The 21,150-nt window shown below is 42.2% G+C and overlaps 1 protein-coding gene across 3 annotated transcripts in view; it reads left to right on the top strand.

The window, feature by feature from the left end:
• Nucleotides 1–14,302, top strand: part of lrrc74b (leucine rich repeat containing 74B) — a 35,331-nt gene extending 21,029 nt beyond the window's left edge. For all 3 annotated transcript variants that reach the window (XM_052032217.1, XM_052032216.1, XM_052032218.1), the window contains 5 exons: nucleotides 554–649; nucleotides 1,987–2,103; nucleotides 3,783–3,911; nucleotides 9,620–9,705; nucleotides 13,414–14,302. In XM_052032217.1, the coding sequence (XP_051888177.1) occupies nucleotides 554–649; nucleotides 1,987–2,103; nucleotides 3,783–3,911; nucleotides 9,620–9,705; nucleotides 13,414–13,444 (459 nt within the window). In that variant the 3' untranslated portion in view covers nucleotides 13,445–14,302. The remainder of the gene's footprint in view (nucleotides 1–553; nucleotides 650–1,986; nucleotides 2,104–3,782; nucleotides 3,912–9,619; nucleotides 9,706–13,413) is intronic.
• Nucleotides 14,303–21,150: the final 6,848 nt, after the last annotated feature.

Below are 21,150 nucleotides of genomic sequence, written 5' to 3'. Positions count from 1 at the left end.
CCCACATTGCAAAGACGTACAGGAAGGTTAATTTGGGTTTGAAATGGGCGGCGCGGACTCGTTGGGCCGGAAGGGCCTGTTGCCACGCTGTAAATAAAATTTTTTTTTTAATTTAAAATTTAAGAAGTAGAAGCAGCTTACACCTGCTCCGTCATTCAGTAAGATCACAGCTGAATCTTTTATCACGGCAGTCTTTTCCCACACCAGTCATATATTCCTTGGTACCCTTAAAATCCAAAAATCTATTGATTCCTGCCTTGGATCTACTTGGTGATTGAGAAAAGGGAACTGAGGGGCAGCTTTTTCACTCAGAAAGTGGTGAGAATATGGAATGAGCTGCTAGAGGAAGTGGTAGAGGCAGGTACAATTATGACATTTAAAAGGCATATGGACACTTACATGGATAAGAAAGGCTTAAAGGGATATGGGCCAAATGCAGGAAAATGGGATTAGCTCAGTTCGACAACTTGGTCGACACGCACGGGTTGGGTGGAAGGGCCTGTTTCCATGCCATATAGCTCTATGACTAAGATTTTATGATCAATGTTCGCAGATGGCCCGGAATCCTATGCGGAGTGCTGGATGTTATGGGATTTTGAAGGCTATAAAAGAAAATCCCAAAAGTGCCATAAAGTCATTGGATTTCTCTGTAAGTACCATTCTGGTTCTGGTATAAAAATAGAACTTATTAGCTAGAAAATTGTGTGATTTTATGCAACTGAAATACAAAAAGCACTTGGGAAATTCTGCTATTGTTCACCATGTGTGTGAAATGATGCACCTAAGCTGAGCGTGCAGCAATGGTTACAATGATTGTGCAACATACATTTGGTGTGATGCCATTGCAGCAACAGTAATGCATGCATATGCACTTCAGAAGCCATGTGAATGCACAACCGGGAAGAAGAAGGCCTTCTCCAGTGTCAGTGAAAGGGCCTGTCCTTTAGCACTGTCAGGCAGTCTAGCACTGAAGATGATCGTCAAATCTTCTATGATTCTGATGTCTCCAGTGTGGCAAGTGTGACCTGGGGAACCTGATCAGTCAGATTACTACCTGTTTTGCCTACTTCCAATGACATCTCTCCCATCATCCAGCAGAGACATGTGTTGCCCACTCCCAAATTTGCTCCTTGACGTGAAGCCAAAACTGCTTCAAGTCAGCTCCAACACATGAAGCAGCAATTGCTGTTAAGAAATATTGCTCTGAGAACTATAGCCATGGCAGGAAATTGGAATCTGAGTTGGCATTTTTCACAGTAATGCACGCTCACCGTGTACAATTAATCCAGATGGATCGGAATTTGTGATACTTTGCCTTGCATGTCTTGTGCTCAGAGAACTCACTTTTCCACAGTCCTGCACAAAACCCCTGGGGATCCTCTTCTCAAGCCTATTTTACCTTGCAGCACTTAAGAATTTCTAGGTCATAATTTTCCCTCAGCATACTCATCATCTTTGATTATGAGTTGTTAATTACTCCATTTATTCCACAGATGCTTATTGGCTGAATCAAAGATAATGTGTTTACATTTTAGATAACTACTGCAATTTCGTCTTTTCACTCAGACATTTCATGCATTTCTCATTGGACATGGGAGAGCATTTTTTGATTTTTGTTATGGTACTGCAGCAGTCAGCGCTAAAAGTTATTTGTGTATCGGTATAATATATGAAGGAAAATTTACTAAAGCTATATCATAGAATGACTTAGCATAAAAGGCCAGTTGGCCCATTGTCCAAGTTCTTTAAAAGCACTATCCAATTAATTCCCTCATTTCTCCATTGCATAATCCGTGCATGGTAAGAATATTGTACATTTCATTTCCGTAGAGATACCAGGATTGAGAGTGCCTCATCGCTCATAGTGGTACCCATATGCTCATGATGGGTTCAGGACTAAATGGCCTCACCTATTTGAATTCTACAACTTGTGTCTTCCCAGCAACACACAGCAGCATGGCATTGATTCTTTGTATTTCTATTCAGGATATCAGAGTTAATAACGATTTTGAGGACTTGTTCAATAGCGTAAAAGAACAGGCTCCAAATCTGGAAGTGAAACATGAGAAGAATCTAGATCAGTTCAAGATACAAAGATCCAAGGTAAAGATTTACTCTTGTTTTATGACTGACACGACTTTCAGTGTGTGGTATTAAATGGCATTACCTTTTGTTTAATTCAGTTGAATCCTATTATATAGTGTAGAAAGTTGTTTTGCTAATCTGAACTAAAGTATCTTCAAGAAGAACGGTATTTATTATTGTCAAATATATCCCTAAATATACTTGTCAACCCCCAATGTTATTTGGTGATCCTTAGCCCTGCACTGCATTACACCATTTCCAGATTATTAGTTTACAAGTGTCTGGCGACTCTTCAACCATGTACCTAGTAAACTGGTAAAGTTCATGTCCGCAAAGAAGCATTAGGTCTCCTTATCACCAATGGAGCAATAAAGTTGAAGCTGATTAAAGTAAATGTTTACTTTTTCCTCTTTGCTTTCACAACAGGGATATGTAAATAGGAGGTTTCTGCCTCACTATCCTGAGGACCATCTTATCATTGAAATATTGAAGATGTATTTTAGTTCCTTGCCTCATAAAACGCATGCATTTGGAGGATGGAGTGGACACTAAAACAAATAATATCAGCAAAGGATTTATTGTATTAAAGGCTTGCATTTATCTAGTGAATTTCATAACCTTGAAAAATCCCAAAGCACTTTATAATCAATGAAGTACTTTGTAATTTTTTTCTTTATTTATTCATTGAATGTGAATGTTACTGGCAACATCGGCATTTATTGTTCACCCTAATTGCACGCAAACGGAGAAGGCAGTTAAGAGACAATCCCACTCATGGGGCTGGAGTCACTCTGAGGTCACAACATATCGGGTGGCTGATGTCCCTAGAGCACATCAGTGAATGAGATGGCGTTTACAGTAGTTTCATAGCCACTGTTGCTGACACTTCTTTAAATTTCAGATTTATTTAATTACTCGAATCTTAAGCTCTCCAGCTGTCATTGTTGGATTTTAATTCATGTCTCTGAATCAGTGATCCAGAACTCTGGCTACCACTACACTACGATATCTAATCAAAGTTGTTAAGTAGGAAACCCAGTAGTCAAATTGCACTTGGCAAACTCTAACAACAGAAACATAATAACAAGCAAATAGCGATGATTAAGATATTAACCCTCATTCCTCTTTTATGCAAACCTGGAGAGCAGCCTCAGTTTAATGTCTCATCTGAAGGCCAACGTTATCAGACAGTGCAGCACTCTGAGCACTGCACTGCAGTGTCAGTCTAGAGCTTTGTGCCTGTGTCTTTGGAGTGGGACATGAACCTGCAATGTTCAAACACAGGGGCTAGAGTGCTACCAGCTTATGCAATGTTGGCATTATTGAATGTAATTTAAGCATGTAAATATCTACACTCGTTGTTGCCAAATGAAAATTTACAGATTTGCTAAGTGCTAACTATATTGTTTGAGACTTCTCTAGGCCATTGATCCTACAATGCCAATCTCCAACTGGTTCCCAGAAGGTTCAGGAGAGAAAATGATGGAAATACTCAGCAGGACAGGCAGCATCTGTGCAAAGAGAAACAGAGTTAACCTTTGGGTCAAAGACCCTTCATCAGCGTTACAAGGAGGGGAGAAAATTGACAAGAAATTAAAAAAGAGAAAATGAACATCTGAGAATAGATGTCCAACCACAATCGGGTATACATACCACTTTTCTGCTGATTGCTGATTAACACGGTCCTTTTGTCACAGGCTGATCCCCTGACAAGACTGAAAGAATACATGAAGGAGAATCACCTGAAGTTGGAGCATTTCTTAGATGCATTCGATTTAGAGGAGAACAGGCATATCAGACTCTCTAAATTCCAGGAGGGACTGAAGGTCAGTATTGTCACTGAATCCTTTACAATTGAAATACAGTGAAGGATGCCTGAACAGACACTCCAAACAAAACCTTGTTAAGAAACCCAAGTAACATAAATATGCAAGTGGTACTCTGAAGTCACATAAAATCACAAATTCTGTACCACAGGTACCCTCCAACACATCAGCCCTTTTCATTATTTAGTAAAAGTAAGGACTCTTAGCAGTGTGGAGGAACAGAGGGATCTTGGGCTCCACGTCCATAGATCCCTCAAGGTTGCTGCACAGGTTGATAGGGTTGTTAAGAAGGCGTATGGCGTGTTGGCCTTCATTAGTCGGGGTATTGAGTTCAAGAGCCATGAAGTGATGTTGCAGCTCTATAGAACTCTGGTTAGACCCACACTTGGAGTATTGTGTTCAGTTCTGGTCACCTCATTACAGGAAGGATGTGGAAACTTTAGAGAGGGTGCAGAGGAGATTTACCAGGATGCTGGCTGGATTGGAGAGCATGTCTTATGAGGATAGTTTGACTGAGCTAGGGCTTTTCTCTTTGGAGAGAAGGAGGATGAGAGGTGACTTGATAGAGGTGTACAAGATGATAAGAGGCATAGATCAAGTGGACAGTCAGAGACTTTTGTCCAGGGCGACAATGGCTAACACGAGGGGACATAATTTTAAGGTTATTGGAGGAAGGTATAAGGGAGATGTCAGTGTTAAGTTTTTTTCCACAGAGTGATGGATGCGTGGAACGCACTGCCGGCAGAGGTTGTGGGGGCAGATACATTAGGGGCATTTAAGAGACTCTTAGATAGACACATGAATGATAGAGAAATGCGGGGCTATGTGGGAGGAAAGGGTTAGATAGATCTTAGAGCAGGATAAAATGTCAGCACAGCATTGTGGGCTGAAGGGCCTGTACTGTGCTGTAATGTTCTATGTTCTTGAAAACCCAGCTCAATATTGATCAGCGTTGGGCTTTGTGAAATTGATGGCTTTAATGGCATGGGGAGCTGTACACTCAAGATCCATTGCAGCAGAGGAACCACTCTGTATCTGGGATTCCACGTTTAATGATTGCAATGTTTAAGAGGCAATTAGACAGACACATGAACAGGAAGAGAACAGAGGGATACGGATCATGTGCAGGCAGATAGTAAATTGGCATCGTGGTCATCACAAACATGGTGGGCCAAAGAGCCTAGTCCTGTATTGTACTGTTCTATGTTTACACTTGCACAACTCTAGGGAAAGGACTCTCTATTGAACTGAAAAAATATACAGAAATTTTTATAACTTGAAAACAAAGATGAGCTGATAGCAGTTGGTGAACTGTCCAGATTATAGGTTTTACTGTACATTGTAACTGGTATTTCCAAAAGAAAAGCAAGGACACATCACTCCAGGGGATCCCAAAGTGTTTTACAGCCAACAAAATACAACACATAGAGTGCAGTCACTCTTGTAGTTTCTTGTTATATTTATTTTGTGGTGGTTTAGGGCAAGCTGCATTGATTGCCCATCCCTGATTGCCCTTGTGAAGGTGATGATCAGCCACTGCTTGAACAACTGAAGTCCTTGTGTTGAAATTGCTCTTGGGGAGGAAATAGAGGTGCTCGCCAAGTTACGTCAGGGTTCCTTTCTGGAGAACTGTCCGTAAACCGACTTATCCGTAGGTTGGAAACAAGCAGTGTCCCAGTAAGGAAAAACAAGGAGGGCACAGAGATAACAACAAGTTGAATTATTTGCAGCCAGACGTCATAGACTTGGTCATAAAAGACCCAGCAAAGACAACAAAATTCTTGTGAGACATTTCTTTTTAGTCAAACCGTTTTCAGCATAAATTATTCAATCTTATCTTAAACTCTACAACAAACATCCATGATCAGGTACAATTGGCAGTTTGTTTTCATGGAGACATTGGAGTATTTGTGTGAAGTTGGATTTCCATAAGTCAAGTCTTCCATAACCCAGGGAACTCCTGTACCAGGATTCAAACCCGTCATCATTGAAGGGCCAGTGATAATACAGGAAGTACAGCAGCCAGTATGAAAGCTTAAAAACACTTTACTTATACAGCATGGTAACAGGCCCTTCCAGCCCAACAAGTCCACACCACCCAATTATACCCATGTTAACCTACCTGTACATCTTTGGAATGTGAGAGGAAACCGGAGCACCCGGAGGAATCCCACACAGACACGGGGAAAACGTACAAACTCCTTACAGACAGCGACAGGAATTGAACCTGGGTTGCTGGCGCTGTAAAAGCGTTACGCTAACGTGACACCCATAAAACAGCAAGATCCCAGAAACAGCAATGTGTTAATGGAGAGAATACCTATTTTAGTAACGTTGGTTGAATTATAAATATTTGTCATGACATTAGGGATAATTACCTGTTCTTGTTCGAAACAGAGTTGTGAGATCATTTACATCCATCCATTAGGACCAACAGAGTCTCAGGCAAAGATCTGCACAGCTTTTTGTACTAAAGGCCGAGTAACGGGACTTTAACCCATATCTTTTTGGCTCAGGGTGAGGGTTCCACCCACTGACCCTTGATGTTTATACTATAAATCTTTGCTGACTGCACTGCATTATAAATGAGCTGTTGTGCACACATCTGAAGACAGGGAATATCGCCTTGTCATGTTTAGTCATTACAGATCTCCAAGTGTAAAACTGCATTGTCAACAGATGTACGTAATTATTACTGATATTTTGATGTAATCAGGGAATGTTGCCTTTTAACCTTTTGTTAAATAATGATTACCCTTCAAAATTTGCACAACCAGATAGGTTTTGGAAACTACAGCTCATAGAAATCTTGTTCTCACTGTAAATAAAAGCTGGTACTTTGCCCAATTTGTAAAGAGTAGAGTACCAGAAGATGGTGCTGTATCCACACAGCTTTTGAACAGATCATTCACCCACCAGACCAGACAGCAAATGGATATTGCTGTTATTTTCAATGTATTTAAATATTACGTGTTTTAGTTGAATAAATAGAATTCTTTTCCAACACTCATTATGCAAAGAAAGCTTAGTCCAATTTCCACTGTGACTTTCTCCAAATTCTACTATTTTTTCATTCTCTCAACTGGAAGCTGGGCCTTGAGCAAGATGTAGAAAGGACTTTTTTCCAAAAGGACACAGTAAGTAAATTCTCCAGTTCAGCCCCTTAATCTTTGCTTGTTTCTCATGAAACTAAACTTATGTGACAAGTTCAACCCAGTAAATTCATTTTTTTCTTAATTTCTTGGGATCTGTGCATTGCTGGCAAGGTCAGCATTAATTCCCCACCCCTAATTGCCCTTGAGAAGGTGGTGACAGACTATCACCTTGAACTGCCGCAGTCCTTCTGGTGAAGGTACTCCTACAGTTGTTGAGGAGAGAGCTCCAGGATTTAGACCCAGTGACAATGAAAGACCAGCAACGTGTTTCCAAATCAGGATGGTGTGCAGCTTGGAAGGGAACCTGCGTGTGTTGGTGTTCCCATGCACATGGTACCCATGACCTTCTTGGTGGTACAGACATTGCAGATTTGGGACATGCTGCTGGAGTAGCCTGGGTGAGTAACTGCAGTGCATTTTGTAAATGCTACACGCTGCAGCCACTGTGCATTGGTAGTGGATGAGGTGCCAAATGGAGATTATTCCATCATGCTCCTGACCTAGAACCTTGTAGATAATGGAAAGATTTTATGGTATTAAGAGGTGAGTCACTCACAGGAGAATACCCAGCCTCTTACTTGGCCTTGTGGTCACAGTATTTATGTGGCTAGTCCATTTAAGTTGCTAGTCCATTTAAGTTTCTAGTCCATGTTCATCTCCAGGATATTGATGGTGGGGCACTCGGCAATGGTAATGCCATTGAATATCAGAGGGAGGTGGCTAAACTCTTGTTGGATGTGGTCATTGCCTGGCACCTTTGTGGCAAAAATGTTACTTGCCACTTATCAGCCCATGCCTGAGTGTTGCCTAGGTCTTGCTACACATCGGCATGGTCTACTTTGTTTGTTGAGGAAATTGAACATTGTGCATTCATCCCACTTCTGACCTTACGATGGAAGGAAGGTCATCGATGAAGCAGCTAAAGATTGATGTGCCTAGGACCCCGGCCTGAGAAACTCCTGCAAGTGATGTGCTGGGGCTGGGATAATTGACCAAAAACATCCATCTTCCTTTGTGTGAGGATGACTCCCAGTACAGGAAGGTTTTCTCTTTGGTGCTCCTTGACTTTAGTTTTACCCGGGCTGGTTGATGCCACACTTGGTCAAATGCTGCTTTGTTACCAAGTGCAATCAATCTTACCTCACCTCTGGAAATCAGCTCTTTGGTCCGTGTTTGGACCAAGGCTGTGATAAGGTCTGGAACGGAGTGGAACTGGTGAAACCTGAACTGGGTATTGGTGAGTGGGTAATTGGTGAGTAAGTGTCACTTGACAGCACAGTCAATAACAGCTTCCATCACTTTGCTGATGGTTGAGATAGGGCAGTAATTATCTGAACTGCTGTTGTAACTTTATTGGAGCAGCCTGGTTAGAGGTGCAGCTAGTTCTGGAGCACAGGTCTTCAGTACAGTAGGCGTCGTGAGCTTGCAGCCACTTGTAGATATCATGTGAAGTGACTCGAATTGGTTGGAGACTGTCTTCTGTGATAGTGGGGATTTCAGGAGGAAGCTGAGCTGAATCAGCCTTGTCTTTAACACTCACATGCTGGGCCCTGCCATTGGTCTTGGAGTTAGCTTCTTAATTGTCTACCATCACTCGCAACAGCAGAGCTTTGATCGGAAGCATTGGTTGTGCGATGGCTTCTCTACTGCATGCTGATTCTGCTACTTACACACAGGTAGTCCTACTATACTTTCCTGTTGTTACTATGATTTTTAGTTTGGATGTTGTCTGAATACTTGTTTTGGCAGTTTGCTTGTGACTGTGCAGTACCAGAGCTAGTGTCATAGAGTCACAGAGTTATACAGCACAGAAACAGGCCCTTTGGCCCATCATTGAAATTGTTCCCGCCTCTACCGCTTCCTCTGGCAGCTTGGACCACATACCCATCACCCTCTATGTGGAAAACTTGCCCCTCAGCTTCCCTTTAAATCTTTCCCCTCTCACTTTAGACCCAGGCCCTCTAGTTTTTGACTCCCCTCTCCTGGGAAAAAGACAGTGAACATGCTCCTCATGATTTTATAAACTTCTATAAGGTCACCCCTCAGCCTCCTTCACTCCAGAGAAAATAGTCCCAGCCTATTCCGTCTCTCCTTATAACCCAAGTACTCCGGCAACATCATTGTGAATCATTTCTGCACCCTCTCTAGCTTAACTACATTCGTCCTATAGTCTGGCGACTAGAACTGCACACAATACTCCTGGGGCAGTCTCACCAACATCTTGTACACCTGTTACATGACATCCCAACTCTTGTACTCAGTGCCCCGTCTGATGAAGGCAAATGTGCCATAGGCCTACTTCACCACCTTATCTACCTATGTCACCACTTTCAGGGAATGATGTACTTATACCCCCATGTCTCAGTGTTCTACAGCATGCCCCAGGGCCCTGTCAGTCACTGTGTAGCTTTGGCAGCTAACACCACCATTACAAGTCTTCACATAGTATAAAGCCACAGCGGAGTGGAATGAAATCTGTTTAGCGGAATGAATGAGGTTTAACCAAACTTCATGTTTTAATGATTACACAGTGACAACTTCCATCTGTTTCAGAATGCTAGAGTCCCTTTAAATGATGTTGAACAGCAAAAACTGATGGATTTATTGGACAAAGAAAAGGATGGCGAGATTGATTTCAGGTAAAAATTAACTTCATAGAATCCTCGAGTTCACAAATAACAGTAAGCTGATCGGCTGTAAGGCGCAATAGTTGATACAGTTATAATTTTGCATTTAAGCATACAATCCCTGTTATATGCTGATTTGTCTGTAATTTTGAATTATGCCATTATAATAACTTCTTCCCAAGAACCTTTAATCAATATCATTACAAAACCACTATTAGAGCTGCTTCCATACTTTTTAGTTACAATACAGAAAAATTAGAGTAAATTACTACACTGTGGACTCCATTATCAGATGCAGTGAGGGAGAACCTCAGTGATGGGTATTGGAAGTCCCGTCATCCAGGCATGTGTGAATAATCAAAAGGTCCACTAAATCAACATCAGTTGTTAATCATTTGCTATAAACTGTTCAATTTCATGAGGAGAATGATGCACCACCATTAACAGAGAACTGTTCATTCAAGCCTATGCTCCCTGGAATTAGAAAAATCATAGACATTTTTATTGAAGCACATAATGTTCTGAGGAGCTTGACAAGGAATATGCTGTGAGGATGTTTCCCCAGGAGAGGGAGTCTAGATGTAGGGAACATGGATTCAGGATAAGGGGACTACTATTTCAGATTGAAGTGAGGAGTTTCTTCTCTCAGGGGATTGTGATTATTTGGATTTTTCTACCCTAGAAAAAGCCATTGATCTTCATTATTGAATATATTCAAGGATCAGCAAAGGAGATTTTCAAACTACAGGAGAATCCAGGTTATGAGTATCAGGCAGAAAAATACAGTTGAGGCCCGAATCACATCGGCTATGATCATAATGAATGGCAGAGCAGAATTAACCGTAAGACATTGGAACAGAATTAGGCCATTCAGCCCATTGAGTCTGCTCCACCATTCAATCATGGCTGATTTATTTTTCCCTCTCAACCCCATTCTCTTGCCTTCTCTATGTAACCTTTGACACCCTTGCTAATCAAGAACCTATCAACCTCCGCTTTAAATATACCCAATAACTTGGCCTCCACAGCCGTCTGTGGCAATGAATTCCACAGATTCACCACCCCCTGGCTGACGAAATTCCTCCTCATCTCTGTTCTAAAGGGACGTCCTTCGTTTCTGAGGCTGTGCCCTCTGGTCCTAGGCTCTCCCACTACTGGAAACATCCTCTCTACATCCACTCTATCCAGGCCTTTCAATATTCGGTAGGTTTCAATGAGATCCCCCCTCATCCTTCTAAACTTCAGTGAGTACAGGCCCAGAGCCATCAAACACTCCTCATATATTAACCCTTTCATTCCCAGGGTCATTCTTGTAAACCTCCTCTGGACCCTCTTTAATGCCAGCACATTCTTCCTTAGATATGGGGCCCAAAACTGCTCACAATACTCCAAATGTGGTCTGACCGATGCCTTATTAAAGCCTCAGCATTACATCCTTGCTTTTATATTCTAGTCTTCTCAAAGTGAAACGTTGCATTTGCCTTCCTTACTATCGACTCTACCTGCAGGTTAACCTTTAGGGAATCCTGCACTAGGACTCCCTTTGCACCTCTGACTTCTGAATTCTTTCCCTGTTAAGAAAATAGTCTATGCCTTCATTCCTCCTACCAAAGTGCATGACCGTACACTTCCCTACGCTGTATTCCATTTGCCACTTTTTTGCCCATTCTCCCAACCTGTCCAGGTCCTTCTGTAGACTCCCTGTTTCCTCAACACTACCTGCCCCTCCACCTATCTCTGTATCATCCACAAACTTGGCCACAAAGCCACCATTTCCAATTGAGGGGCTGTATGGCCAACCCTTGATCCTGTTGCTTTTTGTTTGTTCCAAATGCTGATCTTCACAAACCAATGATGATCAGAGAGTTGATCATCAGCCCAGACAAGTTGGTGAATCTTGGGATTCTCAACAAAGTAAATATCGCTATTGATCTTGGGTCTACTAATTGCAGGAGGTGAAAATTGTCATGCTTTCCTGAACTATTACACAGAGACTGGTGCTGTACGGATCGTCCCCAGGTTATGGCAGGTTCTGTTCCTCTGAACTGTCTGTAACTTAAACAGTTCGCAAGTCGGCAGTGTGGCCATGAACCAAATTCCCACCCGGCAGAAGATGCCTGCAGCCGCACAGCATCTGGCAAATCCATCCCACTGATCTCCCAAAAACTCACTTGTATGTACGGGCTGTACATAAGTCAGGTATTCCTAAACTGAGGAGGACCTGTATAAAGAAACAAACAGTCCCGTGAGGACCCCTTTGTTCAAATAACGTATTAGCAATCACTTCCTGAGCAAACACAAGAAAAGTATACAAGACAAAAAATCCCAGGTCAGTGGGGAGGTTAACCAGGTTAACATTTCGGTTTGTAGACTGAGAAATAAAGTTAACATTTCAGATCAACTAGCCTTCTTTAGAATTTGAAAAATGACCACCATGCAAGAGTGCAAACTGGTAGAGAAGTAGGAATAGTATTAAGAAGCTAAACTAAAGTTAAGTAGGATGAGAAATATATTTTCTTAAAAAAATTAAGAGGAATTTATAGTGTAGAGGCTGTTTTCTCTGACTGCAGAGACCAGAATTTGGTGTCAAAGATTCAGGATATGCAGTTGGCCTTTATTGGCCTTTAGGATTGAGATGAAAAGAAATTTCTCTAGTCAGAGATTACATGTCTATGAAATTCTTTAACCCAGAATGGTGTGGAAGCTCTACTGAATATATTCAGATTGATAAGAATTTTGGACTCAAAGGGACTTAGGGGATATTAAGGCTGGACAGAAACTTAGAGTTGAGTTGGAGGATCTGTCATAGTCTTACAGGATGGAGCAAGGTCAAAGGCCTTGTGGCTCACTCCTGTTTCTCTGTATCTTGAGTGTTTATATTTTTAATTAAACAGCTTCAGCGCCATTAGTAATTGTTATCTATTTCATTGAACTGCACATTCTTAGGCCATATATTTTCAGCAATATTATTTAATAGGTAGATTTCACAAGGTTGTCAGAAGGAGACAGAACAGAAAAGATGATTTTCTCTCCCTCTAGTTTACCCCCTTGAATAGCATACAAAGAAGACAACACTGTAAAATTAATAAATTGCTAAAATAATACTGATCTTCCCTTTTTAAAACAAACAGGCAAATGCACAGTGCAGCCTGGTTCACTATTAAACCTCTGGCTTCTATTAGGTTGTATAATCTCAACAAGTAGGTCCCCCTGTCCTCGCAACAAAGGGAGGTTGGAGACAGAATTACTAAAATATGCTGGATAATAGACATGTGTGGAAATCAGGAGAAAACATAAGGCTCTGATGTCCTCCATGACCAAGCAACAGTTCAACATGAAGAACGGCTAGTTAATGTACTTATGGGGCCTGGAACTTATCCTGAGCTGCTTCAAAGAGATGGCCACATGAAGGTGGACAAAATTGCACCCAGATGTTTATTTTTATTTCCTTGGACAGTGGCAGGGAATCGCCAAGCACCTCACCTCAAAGGAATGGTAGGGACAAGGATATTTTTTTCTGTCAGGTTGTTGGGTGGTGTATGCAAATTACTAGCTCCCAGGCAATTTTTTAAAAGTCAGTACTGATTAAAGAGGCAGTTTAATGAGTTGGGATTGCAGCAGCTGAATCAGAGATACAATGGCTTTCAAAGCAATATATCCAGGAGCCTTATTCTCAAATATTATCAGTATTGTTAACACTTTTATTTTTTTATATTTCAGTACATTGAATGAATTGCTACTTAGCAACTAATCTCATTCCAAATAATGCCAGTCTCAACTAGATGCCAAACAGAATTTCATTATATCCAAGGAGTCATGGAATCTTAAGAATTTGCCTGCATGGACATGAAAACAATTTTAATGGAACATGAGCACTACTGTGCCCCGGTGTTTTTTCGTTGCTGGAGCTGACACTACCCATGTTTGGCAATCACTTTAGCTTTCTTTCCCCATTCATGGAACTGAAAAAACATCAAGTTGTGCTTCAGATATGTAAGGGTTGAAATTTACTGAAATAAGTAATATTTTTAATATTGTCCATGAAAAATGTTTCATCACACAGCTCCTCCAGTGACCTTGTATCAAAAGGCCGCATGTTAGATAAAGCAAAACTGTTCAAAGTAGAAGTTGCAAGTTCTTTTTTCACCCCTAGCTGTCCCCAGGCAACTCTTCTCTGCTGAGTTAATTACTCGCAACTTAAAGCAACATTTAAGGTGCAAATTTACAGAACTCAACACCTGAATTCTGAAGAAAAACACCTGCTTGGAAGTCGCAGAGGTTGGACTTGTCACTCTGTATAAATGAATACCAATGCATTCATCCACTATCGAGCCTCCCACAGGAGACTCAGAAAATGTACTGATGGCTTCTAGTACCTGTATTGCACCATGGCCCCACCTCAAATAAAGGAGAAAGTAAGGTAAATAAACTCCACACTCACCTAATAGATTGTTGTGACTGGGAACATTACTTCTGTCCTTATGTTTGACTGCACCTATAAGTAAATGTTTCAAATGTTTTCTTGTGGCTAGTATGGATCTTTAAAAGCAGTGTTTGAACTGAGGATACAAATTGAAATCAAGGTGCATTGTTATCCATCGAGGGGAATTATTTATCTATGAACTTTATCTGTCTAACATCTGCTATAATGTTTAATTTTTTATTTCAGTGAATTAAACAATTTGCTACTTATTTGCTTGTAAAAACTGTCCTAATTTAATGCAAAGCAAGAGTTACTTCATCTTAGATTGCTGGTAGAAGGTTGTGCCTCTTTCAGCATACACTTTGTAAATGATGACTGAGAGATGCAACTTGAGTTTGGGTCAAACTGCTTTTAAGGCATTCCTACCTGAAGCAAGTATTGTCGCTAAATATGGAGCTCAAACATTCACATAATCCAATCTATTTTTACATCTGATTGGCACCATTCTCACCTTCATTTTCTTTTAACTTTAAGTACTTTTTTTTTACATTCTGGGTTAGATTTGGAAAGCACAGTGAGGCCTAGCAGGGTTAGGAGTTTGGAAATTTGCAGAGAGGTCAGTGCATGTTATATGGGCTGCTCCCAATGTTCAGACAATTTAATATTTAATATTTATTTATTAGTCACATGTACATCAAAACACAGAGAAATGCGTCTTTTTGTGTCACTGAGAATGTGCTGGGGGCAGCCCGCAAGTGTCGCCACTCTTCCAGCGCCAACATAGCACGCCCACAATTCCTAACCTGTACGTCTTTGGAACGTGGGAGGAAACCAGAGCACCCGGAAGAAACCCACGCAGACACAAGGGGAGAACGTACAAACTCCTTACAGACACAGGCAGGAATTGAACCCAGGTCGCTGGCGCTGTAATAGTCTTACACTAACTGCTAACACAATTTATTTTAATAACTGGAAGACAAGGAAACATGTCAAAGCCAGTTTGCTAACCTCTGCACCCAACCCTCTGATTAACATTCCTGTTAAACTGGATCATGCACAAACAGATGTCTTACTACATTTATCTCTTCGAGGCTTACATTTTAAATATCGGCTGCATATAAAATGACTGTGGAAAGTAAAGGGGGAGCTTAAATGTTAACTTTAATATGGACAAAAGGCATACATTTACACATATTCAAGATTTTCTTGAACTATTCGAGTCGTAGAAAGATACGGCAGGGAAACAGGCCCTTCGGCCCATCGAGTTCACACTGACCATCAACCATCCATTTACACTAATCCTACATTCATCCCAGTTTTTATTCTCATCAGCTCCCCAGCCAGATTCTACTCAATAGGGGTAATTTACAGTGGCCAATTTACCTCCCAACCCCACATTTTTTGAATGGTGGAGGCAACCAGGGATCGTAGAGAAAACCCACACGGTCATAATGAGAAACATAGAAAACCTACAGCACAATTCAGGCCCTTTGGCCCACAAAGCTGTGCCGAACATGTCCCTACCCTAGAAATTACTAGGCTTACCCATAGCCCTCTATTTTCTCAGCTCCATGTAACTCTCCAACAGTCTCTTAAAAGACCCTATCGTATCTGCCTCCACCACCGTTGCCGGCAGCCCATTCCATGCACTGACCACTCTCTGAGTAAAAAACTTACCCCTGACATCTCCTCTATACCTACTCCCCAGCACCTTAAACCTATGTCCTCTTGTGGCCACCATTTCAACCCTGGGAAAAAGCCTCTGACTATCTACCCGATCAATGCCTCTCATCATCTTGTACACCTCTATCAGGTCCCCCTCATCCTCCGTCGCTCCAAGGAGAAAAGGCCAAGTTCCCTCAACTTGCTTTCATAAGGCATGCTCCATAGCATCCTTGTAAATCTCCTCTGCACCCTTTCTTATGGCTTCCACATCCTTCCTGAAGTGAAGCAACCAGAACTGAACACAGTACTCCAAGTGGGGTCTGACCAGGGTCCTATATAGCTGCAACATAGAGAACATACAAACTCCACACATACGGCACCCAGTGTCAGGACTGAACCCGGGTCTCTGGTGCTGTGAGGCAGCAGCTCCACCAGCTGCACCACTGTACCTCCCTCATTGTATGAGATGATCTAATGTTGAGGTAATTTTTTACCATCACCAGAGCAGAAATCTTGGTCAAAGCTAAAGAGTGTTTGCGAAGCCCTAGCAATGTTCTTCAGAAAATAATTTTGTGTAATCTGGAATTAGTGTCAGCCTGACCTTCTGGTAGCTTTGCTTTCTGTGACCTAAAGCTACAGTATTTATTCTGGTATTATTGCTGAATATGTGTTATTGGTATCAGCTAAAACAGTCTCAGGAGAATATTCGAGACAGCCTCCCTTCCTTGGACTTTTTACCTCTTGCTGCCTTGGTGAAGCAGCCAGCATAATCAAAGACCCCACCCGCCCGGGACATTCTTTCTTCTATCCTCTTCCATCAGATAAAAGATACAGGAGCCTGAGGGCACATACCACCAGACTTAAGGACAGCTTCTATCCCACTGTGATAAGACTATTGAATGGTTCCCTTGTACGAGAAGATGGACTCTGACCTCATGATCTACCTTGTTGTGACCTTGCACTTTATCGCACTGCACTTTCTCTGTAGCTGTGACACTTTACTCTGTACTGTTATTGTTTTTACCTTTACTACATCAATGCACTCTGTATTGGTATTGGTTTATTATTGTCACTTGTACCGAGGTACAGTGAAAACTGCACTGTGTAATGAATTGACCTGTACAATCGGTATGCAAGACAAGTTTTTCACTGTACCTCGATACAAGTGACAATAATAAACCAATACCAAAACCATAAGTGGTAGAAGTGCTGAAAAATCAATTTGCCTTTGCCATGTACCTGGATTAAGATGGTTTTGACTCCAATAGTAACTGAAACATGTTTCCACCACAATTTGACGTTTGATGTTTCAGCTATCTGAGTCCAAATTCTTAAATCCTCATGTGTTGCAACTGGTCAACAATATTTTTTGAAGTTAGAAGGGCATTGTGGATTACACTAAAGCTTATGTTAAAAATCAGAGTTTGCCTTGGGTGCGATCCGCAGTTGTAGCTTGCAAAAAGACTTGGACATGGAGATGGAGACACAAGAGAATGCAGATGCTGGAATATAGAGCAACACGTAAAACACTGGAGGAACTCAGCGAGTCAGGCAGCATCTACGGAGGGAAATGGACGGTCGACATTTGATATCAACCTGAAATGTCGACCGTCCACTTCCCTCTGTAGATGCTGCCTGACCTGCTGAATTCCACCAGCATTTTGTGTGTTGCTGAACACAGAGATCCCTCACAAGGTGGCTGAGGCAGAGCAGTGTTGTGTTTAACCTAGGAAGGATCAGTGCTTGGAGGTCTCCTCAAGGCCACCTGAAAGGAGCACCAGACCCTGACTCCCCGGTCATATATTCTTGGATGTTTAATACGGTCTGTCATTTCCACGTCATGTCATTCATTGCAGCCACCTCACATTGGCCAAACACACTCCTGTTTGTCTTCTGCTCCCCAATCTATAATCTTCAGCCAATGTTAACTTTTTAAAGGCTGTGCTATTAATCTTGAACCTCCTACCCCTTAGCGCACGATGTCCATGGCAAATATTTATTCTTCAGCTAGCAAAAGAAAATGAACTGATCGTTCCTCTCCTTATTTTGTGGGGCCTCACTGTGTGCAAATTTGTGAAAACTTTTGTCTTTAAGGCAAAATTAAGTTTACTTTAAAGATAAATAATTGACAGTAAAGCAAGTTGGCCTGCAGTAAGGTTATGAAAGGCATTACACAGGAGCAATTTGTGTTTATAGATTCTTCAGGCAAGGGGAACAATAGTAAAATACTTATTGTTTACATTTCCATTCCAGACCGAATACATTTTCCCAACATTGAATGTCGGTTTAAGGAGATTGAACCATGGGTTAGTTGGTGTTGCCGCCACACAGTTCCAGCAACCCGGGTGCTACCTTGACGTCGATCCATCATAAAACTGATTCAATTGGTGCTGACCTCAGGTGCTGTCTGTGTGGTGTTTACACATTTTCCCTGTGACCTCATGGGTTTCCTCCATGTCTTCCATTTTTCTCCCAGATCCCAAAGACTTCCTGATAAGTTAATTGGCTACTGTAAATTGCCTCTAGTGTAGGTAGGTGATTGGAGACTTGGAAGTATTTGATAGGTATGTGAGAGGGAATGGGTTATAGGGAAATAAATGGGGGAATGGGCTGACGGATCTGCATTGAGAGCCAGCAGAGACTTGATGGACCAACTGGCCTGCCGTGTCCTAAGAAAATATGGGTTACAGAAAGTAAGGATGCAATGCAGCAAATAATTGTTATCACAGATAGTTAGATAGATAATACAGCAGCTAAAGGTATTGCTAAAAGCTGGTTGCATCATGGTCTGGTATGGCAATTCAATTGCGCAGGAACGTAAGAAGCTGCAGAGAGTAATGGACTCAGCCCTCAAGAAGGCAACATCCATCATCAAAGATCCCCACCATCCGGGCCAAGCCATCTTCTCGCAGCTACCATCGGGCAGGAGGTACAGAAGCCTGAAGTCCCACACCACCAGGTTCAAGAAAGCTACTTCCCTTTAACCATTCGGTTCTCAAACCAACCTGCACAACCCTAATCACTACCTCAGCATAGCAACACTATGATCACTTTGCACTAATATGGGCTTTTTTTTTGTTCTAATTGTGTTCTTTCTTGTGAAAATTGTATATAATTTCTGTTTAATTTTTGTCTTGTGAATGCTGCTTATCTGATGTTATGTGCCTGTGATGCTGCTGCAAGTAAGTTTTTCATTGCACCTGTGCATACTTGTGCATGTGACAATGAACTCGACTTTGAGAAGGAAGCATATGTACCTTAACAGATAATGATCCATGAAAACCTATGAAATTGTCATTGTCATCTTTCTCACACTTGGTAAAACCGTGAACTACTGGAACCTGCTTCATTTCTCAAATCAATTTGACAGAAAGGAATTGAGTTCATAAATGGATTTGTACAGGTAGCAACCCTTATGGCTACTTTGAAGACCATAAAACAAATATGACTGGAATAAAAATCTTGGAAGTGCGAAAGCCCAGCACTGAAGGTTTTCTCAAGGTGGCAGCCTTTATACCTGGAAAACAATCACAGGCTTATGAATGCATGCTCCATGACTTCTCAGACATTATTGGCTGTTGAGGATTGAGCTGTAGTATTGGGAACGTTCTAAATGTTTTATGTCAGGTAACTGTAGAAGATCCCATTCAATCGGGAGATTTCTACCTGATGTCCTGGTGAATATTTACCCCTCAGTTATCATCACTGAAACAGATTACCTGGCCAGTTTCACGTTGAATGGATGGTAGCTTGCTGTGCACAAATTGACTGCTGTGTCTCCTCCATCATTTGAGAGGTCCTGAGGTCATAATATAAGATGAGATATCTTTATTGTCACACGTACATCGAAACACACACTGAAATGCGTCTTTTGCGTAGAGTGTTCTGGGGCAGCCCGCAAGTGTCGCCACGCTTCCGGCACCAACGTAGCTTGTCCACAACTTCCTAACCCGTACATCTTTGGAATGTGGGAGGAAACCAGAGCACTCGGAGGAAACCCACGCAGACAGGGGGAGAACGTACAAAATCCTTCCAGACAGTGGCCGGAATTGAACCCGGGTCACCGGCGCTGTAATAACGTTACACTAACCGCTGCACTACCGTGCCTGCCCAAAGGGCCTGTTTCTGTGCTGTACAATTCTATCACTCGATATATAATGGACAATAGCTTCTTAATCAAAACTTTGCCAATGGAAAAAATGAGAGGCAGAATGAATTTTACCATGAACCCTAAACTGTGTATCTCGGTACAGGTTCTCCCCAGCTTACGAACGCCCGACTTATGTACAGCCCGTACATACGAACGAGCATTTGGAAGACCAGTGGGATGGATTTGCCAGCTGCTGCAGAACTGCAGGCATCTTCTGCTTCTGCTGTCTGCTGTACAAATCCATCAATGGACTCAATTCCTATTTGTCAAATTGATATGAGAAACGAGGACACACAAGAGACAGCAGATGCTGGTATCTTGAGCAACAAGCAATCTGCCGGAGGAACTCAGCGGGTTAAGCAGCGTCTGTGTGGAGAAAGGAAACGTCGGCATTTCGGGTCAAAACCCTGCATCAGGACTGAGAGTAGAGAAGCGAGGTGGGCAGTACAAAGAGAAGAAGGGGAGAGACAAGAAAGGATTTCCGAGGCGACTGGTGGACTCAGAAGGGGTGTAAGATGACAGGCAGGTAGTGCCAGGGTAGAGTTGGAAGACAGTGGCAGGTGAATGATAGATGGAGGCAGATGAAGAGAGAGAGGAAAAAAACAGATGGAGCAAGGTCGGTGGGGGGGAGGGAGTGTGAAGATTGGAGACAGCTACTGGAGAGAGATAAGCAGGAACACAAAGCTCTACTGGTGCTGCATTCTGATAGGTAAAGGAGGTGAGAATGGGAACCACTACTGGGCTGGGAACTACGTCACGGACATCAGCCTCCCCTCCCCTCCCCTCCTTACCTCTCGCTGCCTCGGCGAAGCGGCCAGCATAATCAAAGACCCCACCCACCCGGGTCACTCTCTCTTCTCTCCCCTCCCATCAGGTAGAAGATACAGGAGCCTGAGGGCACGTACCACCAGGCTTAAGGACAGCTTCTATCCCACTGTGATAAGACTATTGAACGGTTCCCTGATACGATGAGATGGACTCTGACCTCACGATCTACCTTGTTGTGACCTTGCACCTTATTGCACCGCACTTTCTCTGTAGCTGTGACACTTTACTCTGTACAGTTATTGTTTTTACCTGTACTACATCAATACACTCTGTACTAACTCATTGTAACTGCACTGTGTAATGAATTGACCTGTACAATCAGCATGCAAGACAAGTTTTTCACTGTACCTTGGTACAAGTGACAATAATAAACCAATACCAATACCATTAG

This window comes from Pristis pectinata, chromosome 17 (genome assembly GCF_009764475.1).
Source record: "Pristis pectinata isolate sPriPec2 chromosome 17, sPriPec2.1.pri, whole genome shotgun sequence".
NCBI lineage: Eukaryota > Metazoa > Chordata > Chondrichthyes > Rhinopristiformes > Pristidae > Pristis > Pristis pectinata.
The sequence above is the reverse complement of the archived record's forward strand: the minus strand, read 5'-3'. Positions and strand labels throughout refer to the sequence as shown.